The 22,619-nt window shown below is 35.8% G+C and overlaps 2 protein-coding genes and 1 long non-coding RNA gene across 3 annotated transcripts; 1 reads left to right on the forward strand and 2 right to left on the reverse strand.

Annotated features, from left to right (window-relative positions):
- Positions 1 to 377: 377 nt before the first annotated feature.
- Positions 378 to 9,219, reverse strand: LOC114530569 (short transient receptor potential channel 4-like). The gene is made up of 6 exons (XM_028552139.1): positions 8,151 to 9,219; positions 3,677 to 4,500; positions 2,713 to 2,908; positions 1,947 to 2,129; positions 1,403 to 1,465; positions 378 to 1,098 (listed from the first exon to the last, which is right to left on the reverse strand). Exons 1-6 carry the CDS (start codon positions 8,982 to 8,984, stop codon positions 931 to 933), a joined length of 2,268 nt encoding a protein of 755 aa, XP_028407940.1. The 5' UTR covers positions 8,985 to 9,219; the 3' UTR covers positions 378 to 930.
- Positions 1,031 to 17,129, forward strand: LOC114530571. The gene is made up of 3 exons (XR_003687772.1): positions 1,031 to 1,122; positions 15,979 to 16,104; positions 17,059 to 17,129. It is a non-coding gene; the product is annotated as an uncharacterized LOC114530571 (long non-coding RNA).
- Positions 13,308 to 20,228, reverse strand: LOC114530570 (major facilitator superfamily domain-containing protein 4A-like). Its single transcript, XM_028552141.1, has 13 exons — positions 19,433 to 20,228; positions 18,428 to 19,324; positions 17,970 to 18,147; positions 17,391 to 17,408; positions 16,958 to 17,167; positions 15,907 to 16,042; positions 15,545 to 15,672; positions 15,294 to 15,386; positions 15,053 to 15,133; positions 14,523 to 14,670; positions 14,333 to 14,403; positions 13,865 to 13,982; positions 13,308 to 13,767 (listed from the first exon to the last, which is right to left on the reverse strand). Exons 2-13 carry the CDS (start codon positions 18,772 to 18,774, stop codon positions 13,544 to 13,546), a joined length of 1,752 nt encoding a protein of 583 aa, XP_028407942.1. The 5' UTR covers positions 18,775 to 19,324; positions 19,433 to 20,228; the 3' UTR covers positions 13,308 to 13,543.
- Positions 20,229 to 22,619: the final 2,391 nt, after the last annotated feature.

Here is a 22,619-nt window from a genome sequence, read left to right on the forward strand (position 1 = left end):
GCTCCTACACCGCAACTAGCAACCTTTACAACCTCGTACACATAAAAATTTTGTAACTTGAAGTACGGCACGAAACGATCAAAATACAAAATGGCGGAATATTTGAATTCGGATCATTTTTATAGAGACAAAGCCAGAGAAGGGCAATATTTATATCTCATATGACAAAGGCGGCAGAGACTTAAACGATTTGAAATCATTGGTGAAAAGCAAATAATTAGCTTTCCTGATGTGCTGCTGGTAATAAGCGTAAAAAAATATTATTTAATACTAAATAGTAAATACTTGTATTCTTGAGTTGATGTTGTCAGATCTAGCTGAATCAGAATAATGAATATAAATCTCACGAAATTTGATAAATGAAGATTTTACTGGGAATTTCTTTCAGTTTTTATTCGAATTTCGTGATACATATACAAGTAGTTCACAATCTTGAAGTTCTAGACATGATATGACCATGACAGTCTGACCATGCAGACCATCTGAGTTCTGACTGAGTTCTGTCATAAGTCATGTCTTTATATAGTAACTTTTCTTCCATACCAGTACTGTAACTCATATAAATTAGTAATGTTAAATATAAGTTAAATGTACATGGGAGAATAAAATATAATTTTTGGAAGATAATGCCAACTATATTTTCGTTCTTTGATGTTGCTAGATGACATTTTCCATTGTACTGAACTGTAAGTAGTGAGACACTGGTGGCACAGAAAGTCACTTTGTTAATTCTTACGCTCCTTGTGGACAGCATGCAAAAAATGCACTTTCCTAGTCTATTACTTGCAGGGGAACAGACCCTATGTACCACTACCTTTTCTTTTTTCCTATCTTCTCTTTTCAAACTTCCTCTCTGCTTCACACATGCACATCTGTCACCCTTAGTTAAATTTTATACATTAATAGAATTTTCCTTCCTTTAACAAACAATTAAACTTTTCCCTGAAGACTCATAAATTGTTTAATGTCTTCCAAAGTCTGTTTTATTTCAAGTCTACTTGATTCAATTGCATGCAGCATGCTTGTATCTGCATCCTTTTTCATCTCATTCAATTCTTTCTTTGCAAGGTACCGTTTCACCAGCTGCTCGCAGAGTTCCTGGAGGAAAAAATTGTATGTTTGGTAGGTCAGGAGAAGAATTTATATTTCTTAGTATAGACACAGTACTGGCCTAAAAATTCCTGGGGGGGGAGGCTAGGGTGCGCTTTAAGAGAGCGGTGATTGATGCAGTCTAGCAAGTAGGATATATATATATATATATATATATATATATATATATATATATATATATATTTATATTTATATATATATAGGCAGGTGGTGTTTGCTGGTAAGGAAGGCCCTTTGCAATGTTCTACAGGTTTTAAGTGTTAAGCTTCGTGAGGTACACAGTTTTTCTTACCAAATACTCTTTTTTCCGTCTGCTGCTATTAAAAGTTCCTGAACGATGTAAGGAGAAACTTCTCTATAAAAAGCGCGTTATAAATAGTGTTTAATATTTTTAATATATATATTAATTTTCATCAACATTTTCATTATTACAAAATTGCGATTTCTTGTCAACTTTTGTTACAACTAAAAATTTACCTATCCGAATTTAATAAAGAGTAATGAAGACGCATATTCAAACGTCCCTAAAGTATAGTTACGTAACGGATCATTTCTAATGGCGACAAACAATCGGGTCCTACTAATGAACACCCGGGAATGCCAGGGGAGATTCGTTGAATGCCCGGGAGTCGGGAACACTGGTCGGGAAAGAATTCCCGGGGGGAAAATTACGCCTATGAACACACGCTGTCCAAAAGCCTTCTTTTGGGATCTATCGATTTTCTTGAAATATCCTCTTATCGGGTTGACTATAACTAAGATTCTACCTTTCCGGAACATTCCACCTTTTCCTCATAATAATGACAATATAATTGTTTTCATTGTTAAAAGCTCACCTTGCCATGATACGAGATACTACAAGATTTCCCACAAATCTTTTCCACGCACAGCGAAAATATTCTTGATATCGTCTTTGGCGTTGGGATGATGTTAAACGGAGCCGGTAGCGTTGCGACATCATCAAAAAATTCCACCCACATTTGAGCACGGGCGAATTTGTATTCAATCTCAATGTTGTCCTAGATTTAATAAAACGTTTAGGTATTTTGAAATCTCTGGACAATTCTTAGCGAGGTCTAAATCTTAGTTCCTTCACACAGCAGTTGTGTATCATTGATGATAATCTCATTGATGATAATCACCGTAAAATATACTTGGAGCCCTGCTTCGAGAGGGAAAAATTCACATCGTTTATCACAATATCTCTCTAGTACCTAGCTACTGCGTTTTATTTGATTAAGTCTAAAACCACTGTTAATGCATAAGATAAAAAGAGGGCCAAGAGGTCAGTCAGCTTCGTTTCCTTCAAATTTTTTCGATGACTTTGTTCATTGGAGAAAACATTGTCATATACTGAGATTTTTATTGGAAGAACTAATACTGGACAGAAATGAGAATACATTGTTTTGCTAGTTGTAGTATCCTTAACTCGCCTAAACTGTACCGTCGCTAGAAGTGCTAGAACTATGCACGTTGATCCATATAGCTACCGTAAAAACAACGCTTTTATAAGCTTCATCTCTCGGGCGAATATATGAACGCGCACTAGACCTCCCCCCCCTCAGAAAATAAGCGACAAAAGCGGTTTTTGCTTTACTATACCTCTATTTGTTGATACGAGTTCGCCATCATAGCAATGAGCATATTAAGTAAAACGATCATTGTTGAGGCATGGTAAACCGTGAATAACGCGGCACTCCAAAACTGTATCATGTTTGTGTTGTCAAACACTGCGAGGCTTGTCAGTTCGATCATGTTAAAACTTGCCCAGGACATCGTAACAACGCTATTCATTAGACTAAAATAAAGAAAAAGGATTACTTCACTTTGTATCATAATTTGTTTGCGTATAAAGGTTTTCTTTCGAAGACTAATAATAACATCATACATGTTTAAAAGTGCCAATAAATTAATCAAATTGATTTTTGAACAATTATTAGTACAATTATTTAGGCCGGACATTTTTCATTTTTTGAAGAAACGTAGTCGATGATGCTTGTTTTATCCACTTTATACTTTTTAAAAGTTATTGTCCCCCTTTTTTTTATCAATCAGTTCGACCTAATATTTATCTCTGTCTATGAGTCCAGATTAAGATATCAATTATATAAATGGAAAAGAAGTGTCAAAGCTTGTCAAATCCAAGTTGCATTAATTGAACCATTATATTGACCTCAACTCAAACACTATATTGTAACCTCAACGTTTAACCAATCGAGTAATCTGCAAAATAACTAATAACTAATTTTATAAATTAATTTATCAACCTATTGCTATATACAGTTGCTTTTATTCAACAACTATCCGGGGATAAATAATTCTAGCCTTTTTCACAATGACGAATATGCCGTCATTTTGGGGGCACCTTTTTTCAAAATCGTGAGCGTGAGACCTCGTAACGACTGGTGTCTTTAATTTTAGGCAGAATTTATCCTTCAAATGGTCTGTTCATTTTCACTAGGAAAATAGAAAGTACGCAAACCCCTCATCATTAGACTAATATTCCAATAATTGTCGCATCTTTAAACCGATCGAGCTTCTTCACAAGCTACAGTAGGCTACTTACGATTTAAAATCACCATGCCAAGACAACTCCAAGAAACCACCATCGTCAGCCTTTTCTGGTCCATGCCCTTGAGGAATGCCGGTCCTGTTCTTTCCAGGAAAGTGTTTAGACGAGTTATACAACATATGCATACCAATTGAGAACGACCATAGCACCACACAACTTATGAAAGCAAACTGCATTATAACACGGACCATCCGACTGAGACAAAGTTGAAGCAGGCCTAGGTACCGACTAATTTGACACAAGTAGATTAACCGGAAAAAGCTCATTACAATTCCAGTCGCGAACAGACCGTCGGCAACGCTGACCGTCATCCGTAAACTCTCGCTATAGTTCGTCGACGAGAACGAGGCGATTACTGCCGTCGTTGCCCATATAAGGAAAGCACCACATAACATCAAGAGCATCGATAGATCCATCCAATTCCAACCACTTGACAAATATCTAAAAAGTCCTTCAGTCCATAGTTGCTTGCACTCAGACCACATAAGACCAAGGACATAGAATATCACTAAGAATTCTATGGCACTGAGGGTTTCGCCTTTACGAATATTCAGAGGTTGAGTCGAGGAAATTGCCAGAAGCATCAAGAATATCACAAAGGCAGTTGTATGGTTGATAAACTTTATTAAAGGTTCTTTCATAGTGCAGGAGAAGCTCCAACAAGGAAACACGATGTAGGCAGTCGCCATCAGAGGAAATATGATAACTCGACTTGCAACGAAAAGGATTTTATACGCTAGGTTGTTATTGCGCCATCCTTTTGCACACTTGAATATAAGAGACATTAACAGGTGTTGGCTGAACGTATGAGCCACAAACTAAAGAGAAATAAACCAAGTTCAGAAACAATCCCAGCTTAGAACTGAAATACCTAACTACTAGAATAGATTTTTAACTTTAAATTAGGTCGTCAACACGGTTAAAGGGTTTCTTATCCAATTTTACAGAAACTTCAACCAGCCTGTTATATGCATATAGTTTAATTTAAAAATGTCTAATCTATAAATATCTAAAGTGTGGAATAAAATTGTTCGAATGAATTTTCTAGCTAGAAGTATAAAGGGTTTTTTTAACAATTATTGAGTTTAGATCGAGAAATTGATTTGTTTAAAGCCCGGGCTACACGGGCGATTTTTGACGTCGATTTTCTTTTCCTAGTGTATGCTATTAAGTAAATTTAACAGAGTTGGTTACTTTACTTCGCCCAGCTTATATACAACTGCGTATACAATTCACACAATAACATACGCTAGAAAGACAAAATCGTAGATGAAAATGGCCGGTGTAGCCGCGGCATAACGAACGTTCAAATTAAACATCACAAATTTTCCAGTTAATTAACTTTATGTGCTCCAATTACCCAAAATTCCAAAGGAAACCGTGTTTCATTAACAAAGCTCTAATTGTATTAAAGCTTTAATGTTAAATACACATCACCTCTGGGAGAAAAAACAACATGCAAATTAGGTAAATATTACATTAATTAATAAGCGTTGATATCATGAGTGGGAAAAAGATAAAAGGTGCAGCTTTTGTAAATTGTGCGATATTTTGAACTTTGACCATTAATAAAACAACGAACAAATTTCTCGCCTCTTGTGGTTTTAATATTATTTATTGATAGTATAAATAAATTTCGTTTAGTCCTAGACATGCAATTAGTCTATTCTGAGAATCAAATCTAGCAAGATCAACCACCAATATAAAACCTTGTATACATTATTCATATGTTATTACTATAATAGGCTCTATGTATGTTCATATACGATAGCATCGCTTTGAGGATTTGTTATGCCTAAACAATAGCCAAACTTTTTGGCTTTCCTCCACTCATGCACTTTTTGCTTAAATATAAAGCCATATATAGCTACATTATGCTGTGGCTAAGAATTCTGTGGTCGATATCCTCTTAAACCTAATGTGTGTATGGCTCGTGTGTAGATAAGCGAGAGACACGCTGGGTCCACGTTGTTGATGACTTTTTAGTCGTAGTTTGTGGCAGAATTGGCTAATTATAGAATCGTGCATTTTCGAGTTAACCACGATTTATACCGATACTTAAAATGTAGTTAGGACTTTTACACGACTGGCCCTAGGAAGATATAATAAAGCGGAAATTTGATTATTTCTAAGCTACTGCATGCACCAGCGTCTCGTCGAACGTTTCCCATGCATGACAAAACCTGAAAAATATTTTGTATTCGTTAAAATCCTATAAAAGTGCATGCGAAAGTTTACTTCAAAGTTAGATGCCTTTGAGTGCAATCCTGCATGTTTCTGCAATTCTGCTTGTTTCTGCAATTCAATTAGCACTGGGTCGTGCTTTTTCAGCGTGATACGTATTAGCGTTAAGGCGGATTTCCACTTACAGCGAAATCGTTCGCTAGCGAAATATTTGCATATTTTCTTTTGAATTTTAACAGCATAAGTAAATTAGTTCGACTTGACTGTTCTCAATTGAAAAGAAAAAATGCAAATATTTCGCTAGCGAACGATTTCGCTGTAAGTGGAAATCCGCCTTTATGTAGGCTTTGAGTATAATGTTATATTTATTCATGCATGCGGGAACAAGAGAAATTTCCTGTTGCTGAATCCCGTAGGTAAAGCGCAATTCGGCGCGGGCATGCATGATGGAGATGCCCCCTATTGCCCCGTCTTATAGTTTGGTTTGGTGTTTTCACATCAGTATTTTTCATGCAGTATTCGTAATCTACATGCATGCGCTCCCGATGACAAAGCGAGTAAAAGTGGGTGTCTTAATTAATCTTTCGCCTCGAGCTGAAAGACAACACAGGAGTATAAATAATTTCAATAGAGCGGAATAGGATGTAGATAAACATGCAGCATTTCATGTATCGGACGGGTTCATCTGCATATGTTAGTTGGAAAAAGAGATGATGGGGAGAATAAAAATGTTTACAGATTATAAAAGGCTTGTTTTATCGAATTTTATGACGCAATCAAAGTATAATCCTGCGAGATCATCCAGTATATAATAATTTGTTTTGCATTTTAGTGTGTTTTTTTACTTTGTCAATTTCGGCTTCTTCAATGAATTAGATGCATGAGATGTTGCACAGTACAATTTCAACTCGGTTGGGTAAGTTTCTTTTTTCAAATTAAAAATGGCCGTTATTTCCAAAACGCTATCATTGTTTCGCGATGCAATGAATGTTATATTATGTGTTAATATAAACGGGAGCTAAAAATTTTGTACACAAATGCAGAATGCCCATGAAATAGTAATTTTTATCACGTATATATAAATAGGCATTTAGATTTGATATTGACATCAGTGATATGCAAAAATTATACCATTATGAACGGACGAAACACGAATAAACTATCATGATTTGCATATGTATACTGTGTTTGCATTTCACATCGCTCTTAATGATTACTTGTAATATTAATATTACTATCGTAAGCGACGTGCCTTTAAATATATAGTGCCAAGCTAAAGCCACAAAATAAACACAATCTAATATTCCAAAACTGAAACTGAAAATGGCTGAACTCGAAACCATTTAGGGCTAGAAAAATATGTGTGGAAAAAATGTTCCCTCTGGCTCTGACTATATATAATTATAGTCGCTAATTTGCTTCCTAATTTTTGACTCGGCCGAATGGCTTAGATCGTTCATTAAGCTAAAGTATTCGCGGTTTCGGCGGTTATATATTTTCTATTAAAAGATGCATGAACATTCTACTACTCTTACTGAACCTTTTACCAAAATAAACCCAAGGTTTTTGATTTTAGATAACAGTTGTTAGTGCGTACAAAGGTCTTATTGATTTTTTGAGACAACAGTAATTAATGCCCATATACCGCCGGAAAAATTATTCCTCCCAAAGGTTGTCGCCTATTATCTATATGGCCGAATAAATTTATTCATTGGAATAAACATTTTGAACATTTACTCTATACGTATCTCCAGCGGCTGTGTCCTAAACATGAGTTTGGAACTCATTTCACTCCGGCGACGGCGTAGGACGTTTTTATCTTTAGCATTGCATTAACGGAAAATTATATTCGCAACACAAACGTCGCGGTGCTCTAGTGTGGATTGCACTCTACAAAACCACTAATAAACGTTTGCAACGCGGTGGTAATCAATGCAGTTGAGGTTTTGTATATATTCCATATCGCACACGCTATCTTCCGCGAAAATCCTGAAACATGCATGCATGTGTAAAAAGTTACTTCCGGCTGTCTCAAGCGAAAACACTTTGTCACATGCCTGATTAACCTCCAAAACAGACGTGCGAGATTATTTCATCTTGGCCCTTATTTTAGATTCGTCGGAGACAAATTACGGCGCGTTATTTATTTACAGACACGACCTACTTTAAACTAAGATGAAAAAATTTAATAATGACAGACACTAAGTTTCGCGTTCCATATACTACTTAATAAGTCCACTATACTCTAGTGTATTCAATTTTATAAAATATTCAAAAGGCATACCTCCTTTTGCTCCATAGAAATGGCCATTTTAAGTAAATCTAATCGCTTGTCCCCGCTATTTGCCTGCTTATTGTCTTCATGCGAATAATTCAATATCGCTTCTTGTTCTTTCGAGTCGTAGCATTCGCTTAATAATCCAACTGCCAGTTGTTTACAACTTTTGTACAGTTCGGTGTATTCGTTCTCGAATTCATCCTCTTGACTCGCTAAGGATTTCATTTTTGTACTCATCGTGAAGGCTGTCAGTATCGGATCATCGGTTGTAAGTGTAATCCATATAGGATTAGCTAAAGCTTTATACAGGCTTAATCTCTCTTGGGAAGTGCGCAAATAATCTACATGACAATTTTCACATCCGCATTGTATCTCGTGAGGTGGCTCGATTCTGAAGCCTTTTGAGAGGAAATATTTTATGATATCGTATTGGCCTAACTGTGCAGCTACTATGAGAGGTGGAAAATTGCTTTGTGTCCACTCATATCCACCATGTTCTCCTGAAATCAGTTCAGCCTCTGCCCCAAGATCAAGACTTTCAAATAACGTGACTACGACTTCATATGACCCACGCCGCACGGCGTTAAGAAGATGTTCTTTGATTTTATCGTCGTGAAAAGACGTCAGATTATAGTTATTTTCTTCTTCTAGAAGAAACTCCTGTTGTCTCCCATCCGACACCATTTTATCCCCGTTCGCTGTCGCGTTTTGAAAAGCTGTTGTCAGGGCACACGCTGGGTTATCGCTGGAATTCGTATTGTTTGCGTCTGTCTTTCGTAACGCCCCGTTAGTGGCGGTATCCTTGTGATAAGCTATATCTTCGTCCGGCCCCTTGTTCATCTTTTTTATGCTTTGCTTTTTACATACGCGATGTTTTGCTAAGCTAACAAATCACGTCATGAAATTGGATTGTCATAACTCAAATTTGTTCATAACCCATCTTGTTCATTTTAAAACTTTTCATTCAAGACAAGAAAGCTATGAGTGATTCGTTTAATTGCACAGAATGGCTTTATTAATTTTGCTTTACGCTGTATTTCATGACATACTTTTGTTATTTCTTCTCTCGTCAACTCTGGAGCATTTTCAAAACTGTCTGACCCTATTTAACGCAAGCAGAATGGAAAAACGCAAACCAACCAATGATAGATGAGGTACTAGAGAAAAGCGACATTACTGGCTGTGATGAACCAATCACGGTCAAGCTTCGATGTTCTTTCGTATTTCATTCAATTAACGCTCAAAATGGCAGCTCTCGATCATTTTATTTAATCAAAATTTTAATATTCCGCTTTTGTTTTAAGATTCGTCTTAGTCCATTAGAGGTTAAAGTGTTATAAATATTATATTTGATTTACTTGTGATATACTGCATGTTCTGTGCTTCATTTACTTGTCCTTTAAAAAAAAATCGTGAGAAATTTGATAGTTTTCTTATCTTTTCATATATATACGTATATTTTTGGTTAAGCAATTTTTTAAGAATAGATACAGGAAAGTTGTGTCATTTATTTTTTTTGCACAGAACACCTGCCAGGATTACTCTTTTATTTTGTCCTAACGTATTGAAATTTTGCATAAATAATGAAAGATAAGTGGGAAAGCTGAATTGTGAAAATACCGAAGTTTTAGAATTCGAAACAGTGTACAACGTCCGTAGCTAAGTTGCGGTGGAATAAGTGATATCTCAAAAGCCAGTTATAGCATTTATCTTTAAAATCTACGCGGCCATGAATGCAGCGTGCAGTATATTGAATGTATTCTATGAATAGAAATAATAGCTTGTGTTTATAGACTATATTACAAAAGCTTGGAATGAATTCTCGCGCTCCTCCGTATATAATTATGCCGAGCCCTATGTATAGCTCTGAGCTTTTTTTTTCAAGTACTTCAAACAAGATGCAGCTGATTTAGAATTCTCTATTGCAGCAGCAATTCGGCATTAATTATATGGGGATATGACTCTTAAAGACGTTAATAAATATTTTAACTTTTTTAAAGATCCGATTCGAAAGCATACTTAACTGTCGGCTTTGATACAGCGGTGAAGACGGTATTTTGAATTTTTACGGTATATGTATATGTAAAGTTTTAGGCCTGCCGTTTGCCAGTAAAACCGTTTAGAAATGACGGAAGAGTATGATCGAATTTATTTCCAATTTATAAGGCGACGTATGGCTTGATTCGCACGAATAATATCGTGCGGTCATGTTGAACTATAAATATACTCCAATCTACAAAGAAATTCTATTTTTTCTATGCGTTGAGTGCCTTAGCTTTATTCGTCAATTCAAGAGAAAAACACGAAGTATATTCTCAATGTTGGCTATTGACTCTTGTTTTTTAAATGTTGATACTCCATGTTGTTAATTTGGGCCAAGTATGCATATATATGTGAGATTATTTAATACAGCTAGCTATCGTCTGTGTCCCAGTCTTCCTCGCGTAATTCGACATCTCGACTCAATAAGTTGCACTGGCTGGCGTGCTCGTGCAGTAGAATTGAATATACATAAATATGGATAATAGATTTTCAATTTTTTAAGCGAACTGTCATTATGTAAATACATAAAATAAAACCAAGAACATGCAGATGAGGTTCTTGAGCTATATATCTGACATATATGCAATATGATTTGGAAAATAACTTGTGTATCGATGTGAATTGAGAATTTATTTCTTGAAATTTGTTCAGATTCAATGGTTAATTTTCCACTAATTTAAACACCCTGACAGTCTAAATATCATATTTTATGAAAAACATTGGCCCCTTGGTGGCTAGTTAGAGTGTTTCAAAAGCAGTTGGTTATTAAAACTTTCTCTGTGGTTTCACAGCGTTCTTTCCATTTTCTTTAATAGCCACACAGACGTGGTACTTATGGACTATATAAGTTTCTGCATTGATGACACAGCACGATCCTCTTCCACTTGAGCAAAAATTTTCCATGCATGCATGCATGATGCATGGTTTCAATTCTCGGCTCTACACTCTAGTCTCTACTCTTCTGATTTCGCACAAGAAACTTGCATGCACACTTCATGAATATCGATTTAAAATCTTATCGATGCTGAGTAGCAATATGTCTGCCCCCATGAATACAGCATTAGCCTGCCGTTGAACGATTACGATCATAATTTTTTCTGTCGTAGTCATTTATTATTAATAAAAAGAGTTTAGAACATCCCACATGCATGCATGTACGTTAAAAATCTGTCCTGGCGCACGATTTTATGTATATATATATGTATAGATATATTGCATGAACAAAACCCGCAGTTGGCTTCCTTTTCCAACTCATTATTTCATAAGAGATTCAGCTTGGTTGTTGTTAACCTTTGAAAAGCTGGACTTTATTCGACGTAAAATTGCCATGCTCGTCTGGAGACCTTGTTTAATATTTTCGTCTCGGTCTCTATACCCATTATACTTATAAATCACGCGTTTCAACCTTTAAATAATGCAGAAGGAAATTCTTTTTTACCTCTTCACTTTAATTGGGGGTGTCTAAACGCTTCTTTTCAATATTATATATTTGGAGCATTTTTTTCATATTTAAACGCTGCTTGAACAGGGAGTGCCCGCCATGCAGTTCAAGTTAAATTAAGATATCTGTTATCTGTTGCAGTCAGGGTTCCATTGGCTGAGCTACAAAAGTGCAAAAATTTCGCGACACTAAATCAATTTCACTGCAGTTTAGTTTTAAATATCGTCGAGTAGACCCTAGTCGTTTGGGTGAGATTGTCTTTTCCAGTAGATTATCAACCGACATATATTGTAGTCATATATATGTATGAAGAAGACACAATGTTTTTTCTCAGATGGCTGTTTTGATTTTTCGGTACAATTGTAATTAATACCCACGCGATGAAGCATACGTCAAAGCGTAGGAATAAGTTAATGATCGTAATAGCTTCGTAACGCTGACTGGCAGTATATGATTAGTTAAAGTGGCAATCTAACCGATTGATATTGGGAATTGTATTAGGAATAATAAGAGGTAAGTTCAGCTTTGACATGATTTAATAATCTCGTATTTATTCTCGTATATACCACTAGTCACACGGGGAAAGCTCTCCAACAGTACCAGACGGTGGCAAATGTTTAACTATTTAAAAATTAGAGACTTCTAAGAAATGTGGAGTACTAAAATGCAGCGACTGATATAATTTTTTTTATTTTGGCCTCGCTATAAATCCAATATTATATATTTGGCGATTGAATTGTCGTTAACTCAAAAATAGATGTTTCTGATTGGCCAATTCTGTCATTAACTATATATAGTCAGATGAAAGTTTGGTTTTTTTCGAACAGCCCCAGGACTAAATTCCAACAATTTATTCTGCATGATCAAATATTACTCTTCCATACGATATAGTGTAACCAAACTAGATTTGTCTGATCTGGATGTTTTAAAATTCGCTATTTTTAGAAACATAATGAACGCGCTGTGGTTTAACTTATCGATGCAACTGACACGCCAACCTCCGCTGAAACACCCTGGGTACGAGGTTGCTGATATGTATGTCACGAAACCACTGAGGACAAACAGCAATCTTGTTCCCCAAGACGGCGCAGTAGCGTAGCCAACCTGACGATTTTGTCCCGCTATGCTAATTTTTGGTGTTTATTTACTATGTAAACGATTAATTTCTTAAGAAATGAATAATTACAATAACTCACTGAGCCCGCGATCCCCCTGTTTTCAAATTTTACAATAATCGATCATGCATTGAAACTAAGTATAACAGTTCTACAGACTATTTACAAAAACAACTTAACTAGACTCGCTAATTTTCGAGTTAATATTCGGGACACGAAATTGACGAAACAGGAAAACGCAAACTATTGTTTTTTGGGGTAGAAAATCACCGGACCATAAAAAAATATGACTAAGGGACGAACTGTACTAACGTAAATGTTCTCTGTTTTCTTTTTCAAATGTATTTGAGCCCTAACATTAGGCATATTGCTAAAGGATGTACTTTTCGGAAAGATATTTCTATAATCCTAACCTTATCTTTGAAGCTATAAGAAAAGTATAAAAAAATTTTGTAAGAAATGTTTCTTTTCGACAAGACTGAATAATTTCATTGCCATACCTCATTAAATGTATTACAGTCTTCCCCACAAAATATAGATTGACATCAAGTGAACATACAATAATGGCTATTTTATTTGTGAACATTTTATATCTGTGCCAACAAACACCAAATATACAATCCTTTGGGTATGAAAACATATTCGTATAAGTTTGTACAATGCAAATGTACTACAGATTGCCTCAAATTTTAAAATAATAATCAGCATGTACCACTAATATTTTACCAAGAATTGATAAAAGATCAGATAAACAGTTCATTTAGGACAATCTCTTTTGAAATGCAGCTGCTCCTATGTTTTTATTCAATCGATGCGACAGATGTCAGACTGTTTGATTTAGCTACCAAAGTGCTGGTGCTATCCTCCGTTCCCTGTTCGGTCGAATCCATGGAAGTTGAAGCACTGGACATCTCTACTAATGTAGGGAGTAGTTTTATATATTCATATTTCGCATCGCTTGTTCTGCGTGCGAGATTCCTGCACTGACATAACGTGTTGTAAATGTTTCGCAGAAGTGATGTAGCTGTATAATAGACATAAGAAGATATAAGAACCTCGTTCACACAACTCATAATTCATTGCCGATGTTTTGTGAAGCTTTATAAGGTCCGTTATTATACCTGAGACGTCTGGTGCAACATTTGATGACCACTTTAGAGCAACGTACATCATCAGGGCTAGGATACACGTAATCAAACCAACTACCAGGAAATAAATTGGACCATCTTTGATGAAAAGCTAAAACATATAAAATTTAAAATTGTGAACATTCGTCAGGAGCGAAGGAAATTTGTGAAAAAAAAACGTAAATGGCGAAGTTGTTATCTTCCGCCATGCTTATACATGGAGATTTTTGTCATGGACAGTTTTTTGTTCCCTTCGTTCTGTTAAATCATCAGCTTGCTCTCCCTCATTTAGGCACGTGTTCCGGGGCAAATATTCCCTTATTATATATATTATCCTTCCCCTTCTCCCCCACTAAGAGGTCCTGGGTCGATAATACGAATTAACTGGGTTGAGTATCCTATAAAGTTCTTAAAAGTGTCAGATCGCCTAGCCTCTTTAATACTGCTAAATGCAATGCAAACCTTTCCAACAATCATTGGAATCACCATCTCTCCAGTTGCAGAGCCAATGACAATCACGCTTGTCACAGGACCTATATATGTGTGTAAGGAAATTATAGTGTAAAGAAATTTGTTACGCTTATATTTCTTTTTAAAAATATACAATTTTGTCCCAATTTTGGAGGGAGCTTAGTAAACATGTAAAACTCACCTGTTACATTGATATATAATTCTGCCAAAGCTAAGGTTGAAGGAAACACGCTGCTTATAAACAGTCCAAACAGACTTGTCCCAATGTATATGGCAAGTGCTTTGTCGTGAAAATACAATACAACTGACATTGACATTAAGCATCCAACCTTAACACAATAGCATAGAATATTTCATCTTAGCGCGTTAATTATGGAGCGAGTACTCGCATGGAGCGAGTTATCCCGCCTAGGCGAGGTAAAAAGCGCATCACATCAAAGGCTTAATCGCCGTATTAGTAAAAGGAAATGAATAGATGGAATATAATGCAATAAAATGAAAAGCAGCAAAAGAGAGTAGAATGAGATAAAATAGTATAGAATGGAGTACGTGGAACAAATATTAGAATGAAAAAAGTTGGAATATTAAAGAATGGAATGGAGTAACGAGTCAAGAAGGATGACATGAAATGCAAGGAAAAGAAAGAATACAATAGATTGGAATGACAGGAATTGTGAATAGTGAAATAACAAAAAAATTAAGATTAATTACCAAATTTATGCAAACCATTCTATCTGGTTTAATAAAGATTGCTACAGGAATAGATATAAAACGACCAACTGCAAAATGGCCCTATAAATCCAAAAAAATGAGATTTGTCATTTTCCAGCTGCAGTGCATATATACAGTCAATGAAAATGGGTGACGATCAAAATTAACGTAATCGTGTTGTAGTAGACGTTTGTATAATAAGTTCAAAAGTAAATGAAATGTTTAAAGCCAAAGAAGGTACCCAAAACAGAGCGCTTAGGAAAGCTCCTTGACGACTTGTAAAATGGACTTCACTTTTCAAAGCAAACGTATAAAGATAACCAGCAAAGCTACCCTGCAAACACAGACAAAACTTGATCATGCGCCATGTTATTTTCAAGTGGATTTAAAAACATCGTAAATAAACATAGTAAAGAACTGGGTGTTTAGAAAATTTCTCGGAAATCGTACTAGTCATAAACACAAGCACATTAGCGCGTAATACTACTGTACCTTTAGACCTTCGCATAAGAAGAGCAAACTAGAAGATAGAAATGTGATGAGTAAAACCCGTACGGAGATTGTAATCCAGGGTCTTTTAGCCGGTAGTAAACTGACCGGCTTAAAAATCTGACTAAGATCTAGAAAGAGAGATTAAAGTAAATTGATATATAATACATGATAAAATACGTGTAACGTATTGTAAATTTGTCACAGAATTCTTAAATGAAAGTATCGTTGCAAAGTTATGAGAGCAAATGAAATCTCAAAAATATTATTTTCATATCGTGGTCCCCCCAAAAAAATGTAGCAGCAACTCATGTTCCCCTTTGTTGCACACGTTTATTAAATATATGAAATATGCCGGATAATACCTTTCATTTCCCCGCTCGTGTTTTCTGAATTATTGCCTGCTAATGAAATGATCTCCCCTTCATTTTGAACAGGAAATGTCTCACGGAGTCGCTTCTGCTTGAAAACAAGGAATGCCAGGCCAAGAATGATTGGAATCTGGAGTGCATGAGAATAAAGCAAAAAGGAGGAATTGATATCGCTCTCTGGCAAACCTCAAAGTAATGCAGTTCTTCGTGCTGTTATGTGATATGCAATTACTTCTCATGTCGAGGACCGAGGTCGCACTCGATCATCGCATACAAGATGAGTTTTCGTTTGAGTTATCGAAGGTATTTTCGAGCTATCTAAGGTGGCTTACAGTTTCCTAAAATTTTTTATGCATGTTTTAAAGCATCTAAATGTTTCGCTAGAAGGCTAAAAATTAACGTACTTTACAGAAAAAAAACTTGAGCGGAAATCTGTTCAGAACTTGTGCTTGAGTCTGGCACCAACCTTGTGCCCTGGGTACGAGGTTGGTCTGGCACCCGTTACCATGGCAACATAAACGTTTCAAAATGGCCGCCAAACAGGGTTGAGGGTTTAATCAGTGAACTGAAATGAGACTGGAACGCTAGCTCTGCGAAAAATTTGAAGCCAAGACGTGAAATATCTGTGCCAGGGGCCTGGATCACACCTACAACTACAAGAAAGGCTTCATGTTCCGCCATCTTGGCTTCAATCATTAATCAGAGTGAAAGTCAGAGAGCTAGCGTTCCAGTCTTGTTTGAGTTCACTGGGTTTAATCGTGTTTATATCGCAAACGAGTTCAGTTACTCCCATTTTTTTACATCAAACCTTTACGCTATATATATATAGATCCTTTATCTATAAAAACGTCCTAAACAAATCCTGTGATGGGCGATTTTTTCTATTTAAAAAAACGTTATTTTGGCTTCACAGAAATTTTTTTTAAACCTTTTTATGCTTTTTATGAACTCGACGATTTAACATCGAGCTATAGACGAAGTCTCTGCTTAGCTCAGATATCATTTATTAATTATTAAAATATAGGTTTTACCCTCATTTACTTACTTGTATCGATGCGATAATCCAATAACCAAACTGCACTGTGACTGGCTCTTTTGAAATCGTCGTTGTTAGATTAAACATTGTTATATTTCTTTCTGTCGTAGAATTCGTCGAGTTCTGAATCACCACTGTTCCATCGCATTTGTCCCGTAGAAACGGACGAACAATCATAGGGCTTAGAAGTGCGCCCATACCGTAGCAAAAGTGAAGGGCCTAGGATTGTATTGAAAGTTTTTTGGAAGTTTGTTTTGTTAAGGATTGTGTAGTATACGTCCGACTTTCAAGTTATACGATGACAAAAAACATAGATATACGTACGAGCGACAAGTATTTGAGGAGAGTTAGATTAGACTGAAAGTGGTATTCAACAGTCAAGTGTTGTCAACTGAGCATGTCTTCAAGTATATAAAGTGTTATTACCGGCTTCTCCGCTTACCTGTAATCTTGGCGCAACCTACAAAAGTATAGAATATTCAGATTCATTCAGCTCGAAACACGGGAGCTTCGAATAAGGAGAATGCATGCATATAATAATATAATGATATGTAACCCTATTCTAATATATGATAATTAATATAGTGGTGTTTTTTTAAACCTAAAACACCCGTGCATGGATGGAAAATTATGTTTACAACTTTCAAAAGGCTTCTGCATACTTAATTTTGTTGGTGTTAATATTAAAATATCAAGGATATTAAAAACTGTGATGGGCAAAACACAGCAGATTAAGAGTTAGAGATATACTGGGGCATTCATTAAACATTTCGTTCCGCACAATTACCTTACAGTTATAAAGATTAAAACGCTATTGATTGTTATGCTTTTTTGAACGTTTTTCACTGTCACTATAAATTTAAAGTATTCAGCGCGAAAAGATATTGATTTATGTTTCGTGGTGAAAACAATAGCACCCCATAACCGTATACTTGATATATATGTATATATATTGCATGCTTTTGCCACTTGCATGGACATGATACGATATATATTGGAAACATCTATCTTAATTTCCAACCTCTCTTCCATGTATTTTGATGAGATTTACATTTGCAACTGTGTCTATCATCCCCATATTAATTCCCAATAAGCCAACCGTGATTAACATTCCATAATAGTTTGACCACACTGGTATAAAGGCCAGACATATACTGATTGCCAAGACATTCGTGACGAGCACTCGATTGCAGTTATATCTGTGAAAATATGTCAAGAAAAAAACTTTCTGAAAACAATGCTGAGAAGGGAAGACTGTTAGACTGCAGTCCTAATTGATGCTGTTAATCCTCACTCGTGGGATCTGATAAATTATTTAATTAATCCCCAGGTAATTGGATTGCTTAGTAAGAAACAATTATGATGTAGTCAATGTCAGTAGGGCTACTAGGTATAGTTTGTGTTACAAGTTTTAGTGTATCGTATACTTGGAGTTAAATTATACGTGCAGTATATAAGTTAATCAACCAACGCACTCACCTCTCAGCTAGCAAGCCTCCAGTGAGCGATCCAAACCATGCACTAAATGCTTGAGTGAAAACGATCCATGCTATCCTATTCACCCCGCGTCCAGTCAGACAGCCTAGCTCCAATAACGTTGGTCCAATTATCGCCTCTGATATTCCAAAACTTAGGAACGCTCCGCAGTAGCATAGTGTTGCGAGTTTCCCTCCTAGAAATTCCATCTCGCTTTTATAATCTTGGGAGAAACATCGTTTTAACATGTCAAAATGACTCTTTTGTCGTTTTGGACTTTTCACAAACATATTAGGCCTGTCCTCGCCTTTAAACAATTCTTGTAACATCTTTCCACTTGAAGTTACCATTCTTAGAATTGATGCTTCAATGTGTTATTTCAATGTAGTGTTCAATTTATTTCTGCTGATTTCTTCTTGAAATTTTTTCAATGTTATAATATATGAGTTATTCACTGATGCTTCGTTTATCAAATTTTCTCATTATGCACGGGTTCGTAATCGTATATGCTTCTTTTCGAAATGTTGTCAGGTGATCTTGGTTATAAGTTCTTTTATTAGTTTGATGTATAAAATGAATCGTACAATTATTTGTGTAGAATTTCTTTTCAAAATATGTTTTAATATAAAGCAAAATCGTTTGAATTTGTAGATATGTGTATATATGTTTTCTCTTTATCTTTACCTCACGTTTGTTGTTTTTTTTCTGCAATTGTAAACAAAGCTCCTGAAAGTGTATCTTGATTTCCTAATTTATGTTTTTCTGCATGACAATCTTTACCCGGTCAGTGTATAATCGTCGTAGATCGTATTCTTGAAATGATGGCTCTAGCTATCTTCAATGAAGTTACTTGTGTTGCAAATTCTGATCGCCAGTGAAAATCTTTAAGCAAACATGGCACTGCAAGAGAAGTGATTTTCCATCTAATGTTTCATTATTTAAACTCGTGTCGTAAATGCAACGTATAAATGTCTATTCTTTGCTATTTATTGTTAAATCTCCGTTCACCTGATCATCAGAATAGGTTAAGATGTTCTTTCATTTATTCCTTTCTCTCTTGCATTTACAATCTTAGATACACTTCTTCTTTAATTTATAAGCTTTGCAATTATCTCCTCTTCATGGCTGTCAGCTTAGACCTGATCTCGTCCATATATATGTATGTTAGGGTCCAAACGTTTTTGATCATATATAGAAACTTTCAGATTTCGATTTGCCGTAAGTTATTATATTCCTTCGTTTATAGGCTTTGTAATTATCTCTTATTGCCTGTCAGCTCGGGATTAATTTTGTATACGCGACCGCCAGATTCCTGTGTGTGTTATATTATACAAAATTTTCACTTTACCTGACCTGTTCAATCACGGGAAACATCGACAATGTGCGGGTAAAGAAAGGCACTATCACTACCGTGATACGTCTGTCTTCTTCAATCAACACTTTAAATTTGAAACTTTACCTCCATTGGTGTTTCAGTATATATTACAATCCGTGGGAAGCTATTTTTTTATTCGCCGGTTTTTGCATAAACGGGATTTACATGCAGAAATTGTATGGTCTATTTCCGGGACATTTCCAAATAGAAATACTTCAAATTAGACGCTTCCTCTTATGGAAGAAACCTGGACGACGTTAAAGCCGTCGACTCCATTTTCACATTAGATCGAGATATACAGCATTTTAAAGCGGATACTGTTGAAGAAAATTTTTGTGTGGGCTGAACGCGAAATTATATCATGAATCTTTTATGGCCTCGGCTGCAACGAGAGCCATCTGCCCGTGTTTCGAAATAAAAATAATTCAAAGTAAAGGTGATGCCATGTGTTAGCTGTTAAGAAATTTTGCTATCTTATCTGTGAATATATATCGAGGGCGAAGCGGTGAAGAATACTATTTCTACATGAATTTTTTGGAAACATTCTAATATTTGTTGATTTAAAAATCATGCAGATATATTAAAACATGAAGTTTTTGGTTTTTAATATTAATCAGTTTTGTCGGAAGTATAAAGTATAATCGTTACAATTTCACTATTCTGGGGTAGGATGATAGGGTAATGAATTGACTTTAATTTGAAAAATTTAATATTTTGGAGACGGATGAACGATGAAGGGGCATGACGAGTGTGCATGACGTTCATTTGGCCGGGGGGAAAATCTACACAAGATGCTACATAAAACATTATATATCATTCATTATGTCGTTGATACTATATAAACTCAGCGCTTGCAATGAGTCCTTTTTCGGCTACATAGCACAATAAAAAATCACATTCTGTACGAAAACCGAGCTGCAGGTTTCAACATGCTTGGAATTTTCTAGGCCTAAGGCTAAGAATATTCTTATATTTTCACGCACTTTATGAATGATGGAAGTTACACGGTGCATGCGCGTCCTAGTGGATGCATCCTAGTTATATACCATGCTATTATACTATAACAGTGCTATGATTGAAGTTTATGCTATGACGATAATCACAATCGCCACGATTAAGAGACGTCCGCATAACGGTGTATATCTTTGTGGACTTTAAAGGTCCATACAACGTGCAGGTGAAGATTAATTGCATCGGGAAGCAACATGCATTCATTTTCATCAACTCTGCTGTCATTCGCACGTTAATGTTTGTTTGTTATAAACATATTTTCATTTATACTTCATCCCACACATTTCCTCTCATTAGTAGAGAAGTCGAATCCAATTTTTCACACCACTAATCCATTTCGAGTTGCAAAGAAAGCGGAGACTGGGTACCTTGCGTGCCAAAAACAGGCGTTTTAGTCATGCGTTTTAGTATTTTTGTATTGATCGGTTCGCCCACGTTATCAGAAATCCTCAATCATCTCATCGATTGTCTACTAGATCAGTTTACTGGTCCAGAAATTTTTTGAAAATCTAACCCGTAAATAATGAATTTATTGCCCATATCGGCATTTTTAAACAACGAATAACTGTCTGGAGTCAATAGCAATAATAGGTTTTTTCACCTTCGATCCAGTCCTCCGCCGGGCTAATTCGTAAGTACATCCGGGTTCTGTGAAAAGCAACTGTATTTGTAGTATGTACTGTACTTTCGTAAGGGTAGATATTTTCTGATGCTACCAAAACTAGATATTTAACGCTAAACGACATCACGTCTTTGTTAAAAATTATCCTTATTCCATGACATTTCTCTGTTGCAAAAGGGTGTGGCGAAGTAGTGACGAACTCAACTTAATGAGGTTTACTCGAAGTTCTCTGGCTTAAATGAATGTAATTTCCACTATGTCGTATAGTTGCATGGTTCAGTCCACCTTCGGAGATCATGATATATGCCCGTACGCAACATTATAATTGGTGGGAAGGAATTGTAAATTTGTTTTGGCGAATGAAAAATAGACCAAACACTGCTGATTAAACATGCTCAATATTCATTTCTAATCTATATGAACTTTGGCTATAAAATCCTTGACCTTGTTTCCAAAATGTTCTCCCAATTTTCCAATTTCGATAACCAGTCCAACTCTCTGCCAAATGTATTTGAGTCGTTTTCACTGTTTTCATTGTTCTAAAGGCTAACGCGTTGATCATTCGTAGTAGGTTATTTTTCCATCTACTTAGGTTGAAGATGCGTCTCCATTTAACTGTGTTAACTATTCGTAATAAATAAACAACCGGTAGGCAGAATATTATTGAAACAGGTTCCAAGTATCTTCTATTCTTGTTAGAAAAACTTTTAAAAAGCAGGCGTAGAAAGTAATACAGAAGTGTTAAAATACAGTTTGAAGACGAAAGTTCTTTGTTACTTCCTCTCCTTTGCCTCTGCGAGCGACGTAACGGACGTGTCGATGAATATCTTGCTGTTTGCATATTCTGTTCTGCACTTCTGCCTTATGTATTGGCCTTTGTTTACATTGATTTGCTCGCTGAGTTGTTGTCTTTCATTCACCCTCTCATGCATTATAAGCTATAATCCTGCCGCAAAGATCTCAATTCCAAGTAGTTTTAACAAAATCAAACAATTGCTTTTATTTTGGAAATTCACTTTTTTCTTAGACTATATATTTGATCCGCATGAAGTTTTGATCTGCTTTCAAATCTTGTGAACGATATGCGTGTGCGACCATCATTAATTTTAATGTTTCCATATCTAATCTGCGGTTATGCTGATTAGCTAACATGTGATTAGCCAGTATTTGCGGACCAAAGGAGTTAG

The sequence above is a fragment of the Dendronephthya gigantea genome, unplaced genomic scaffold (assembly GCF_004324835.1).
Source record: "Dendronephthya gigantea isolate DGI-Jeju-01 unplaced genomic scaffold, DenGig_1.0 000064F, whole genome shotgun sequence".
NCBI lineage: Eukaryota > Metazoa > Cnidaria > Anthozoa > Malacalcyonacea > Nephtheidae > Dendronephthya > Dendronephthya gigantea.

Excerpts from the sequence above, each read along its gene's own strand:
- LOC114530569 (XM_028552139.1), bottom strand. The coding sequence starts at position 8,984 with ATGAACAAGGGGCCGGACGAAGATATAGCTTATCACAAGGATACCGCC. Across the intron at positions 2,909-3,676 it reads TGGCATGGTGATTTTAAATC|TCTAATGAATAGCGTTGTTA; the intron begins GTAAGTAGCCTA and ends TCTTTATTTTAG. Across the intron at positions 2,130-2,712 it reads ACTCGTATCAACAAATAGAG|GACAACATTGAGATTGAATA; the intron begins GTATAGTAAAGC and ends TATTAAATCTAG.
- LOC114530570 (XM_028552141.1), bottom strand. The coding sequence starts at position 18,774 with ATGGTAACTTCAAGTGGAAAGATGTTACAAGAATTGTTTAAAGGCGAG. Across the intron at positions 18,148-18,427 it reads GGAGGCTTGCTAGCTGAGAG|ATATAACTGCAATCGAGTGC; the intron begins GTGAGTGCGTTG and ends ATATTTTCACAG. Across the intron at positions 15,387-15,544 it reads TCTTATGCGAAGGTCTAAAG|GGTAGCTTTGCTGGTTATCT; the intron begins GTACAGTAGTAT and ends CTGTGTTTGCAG.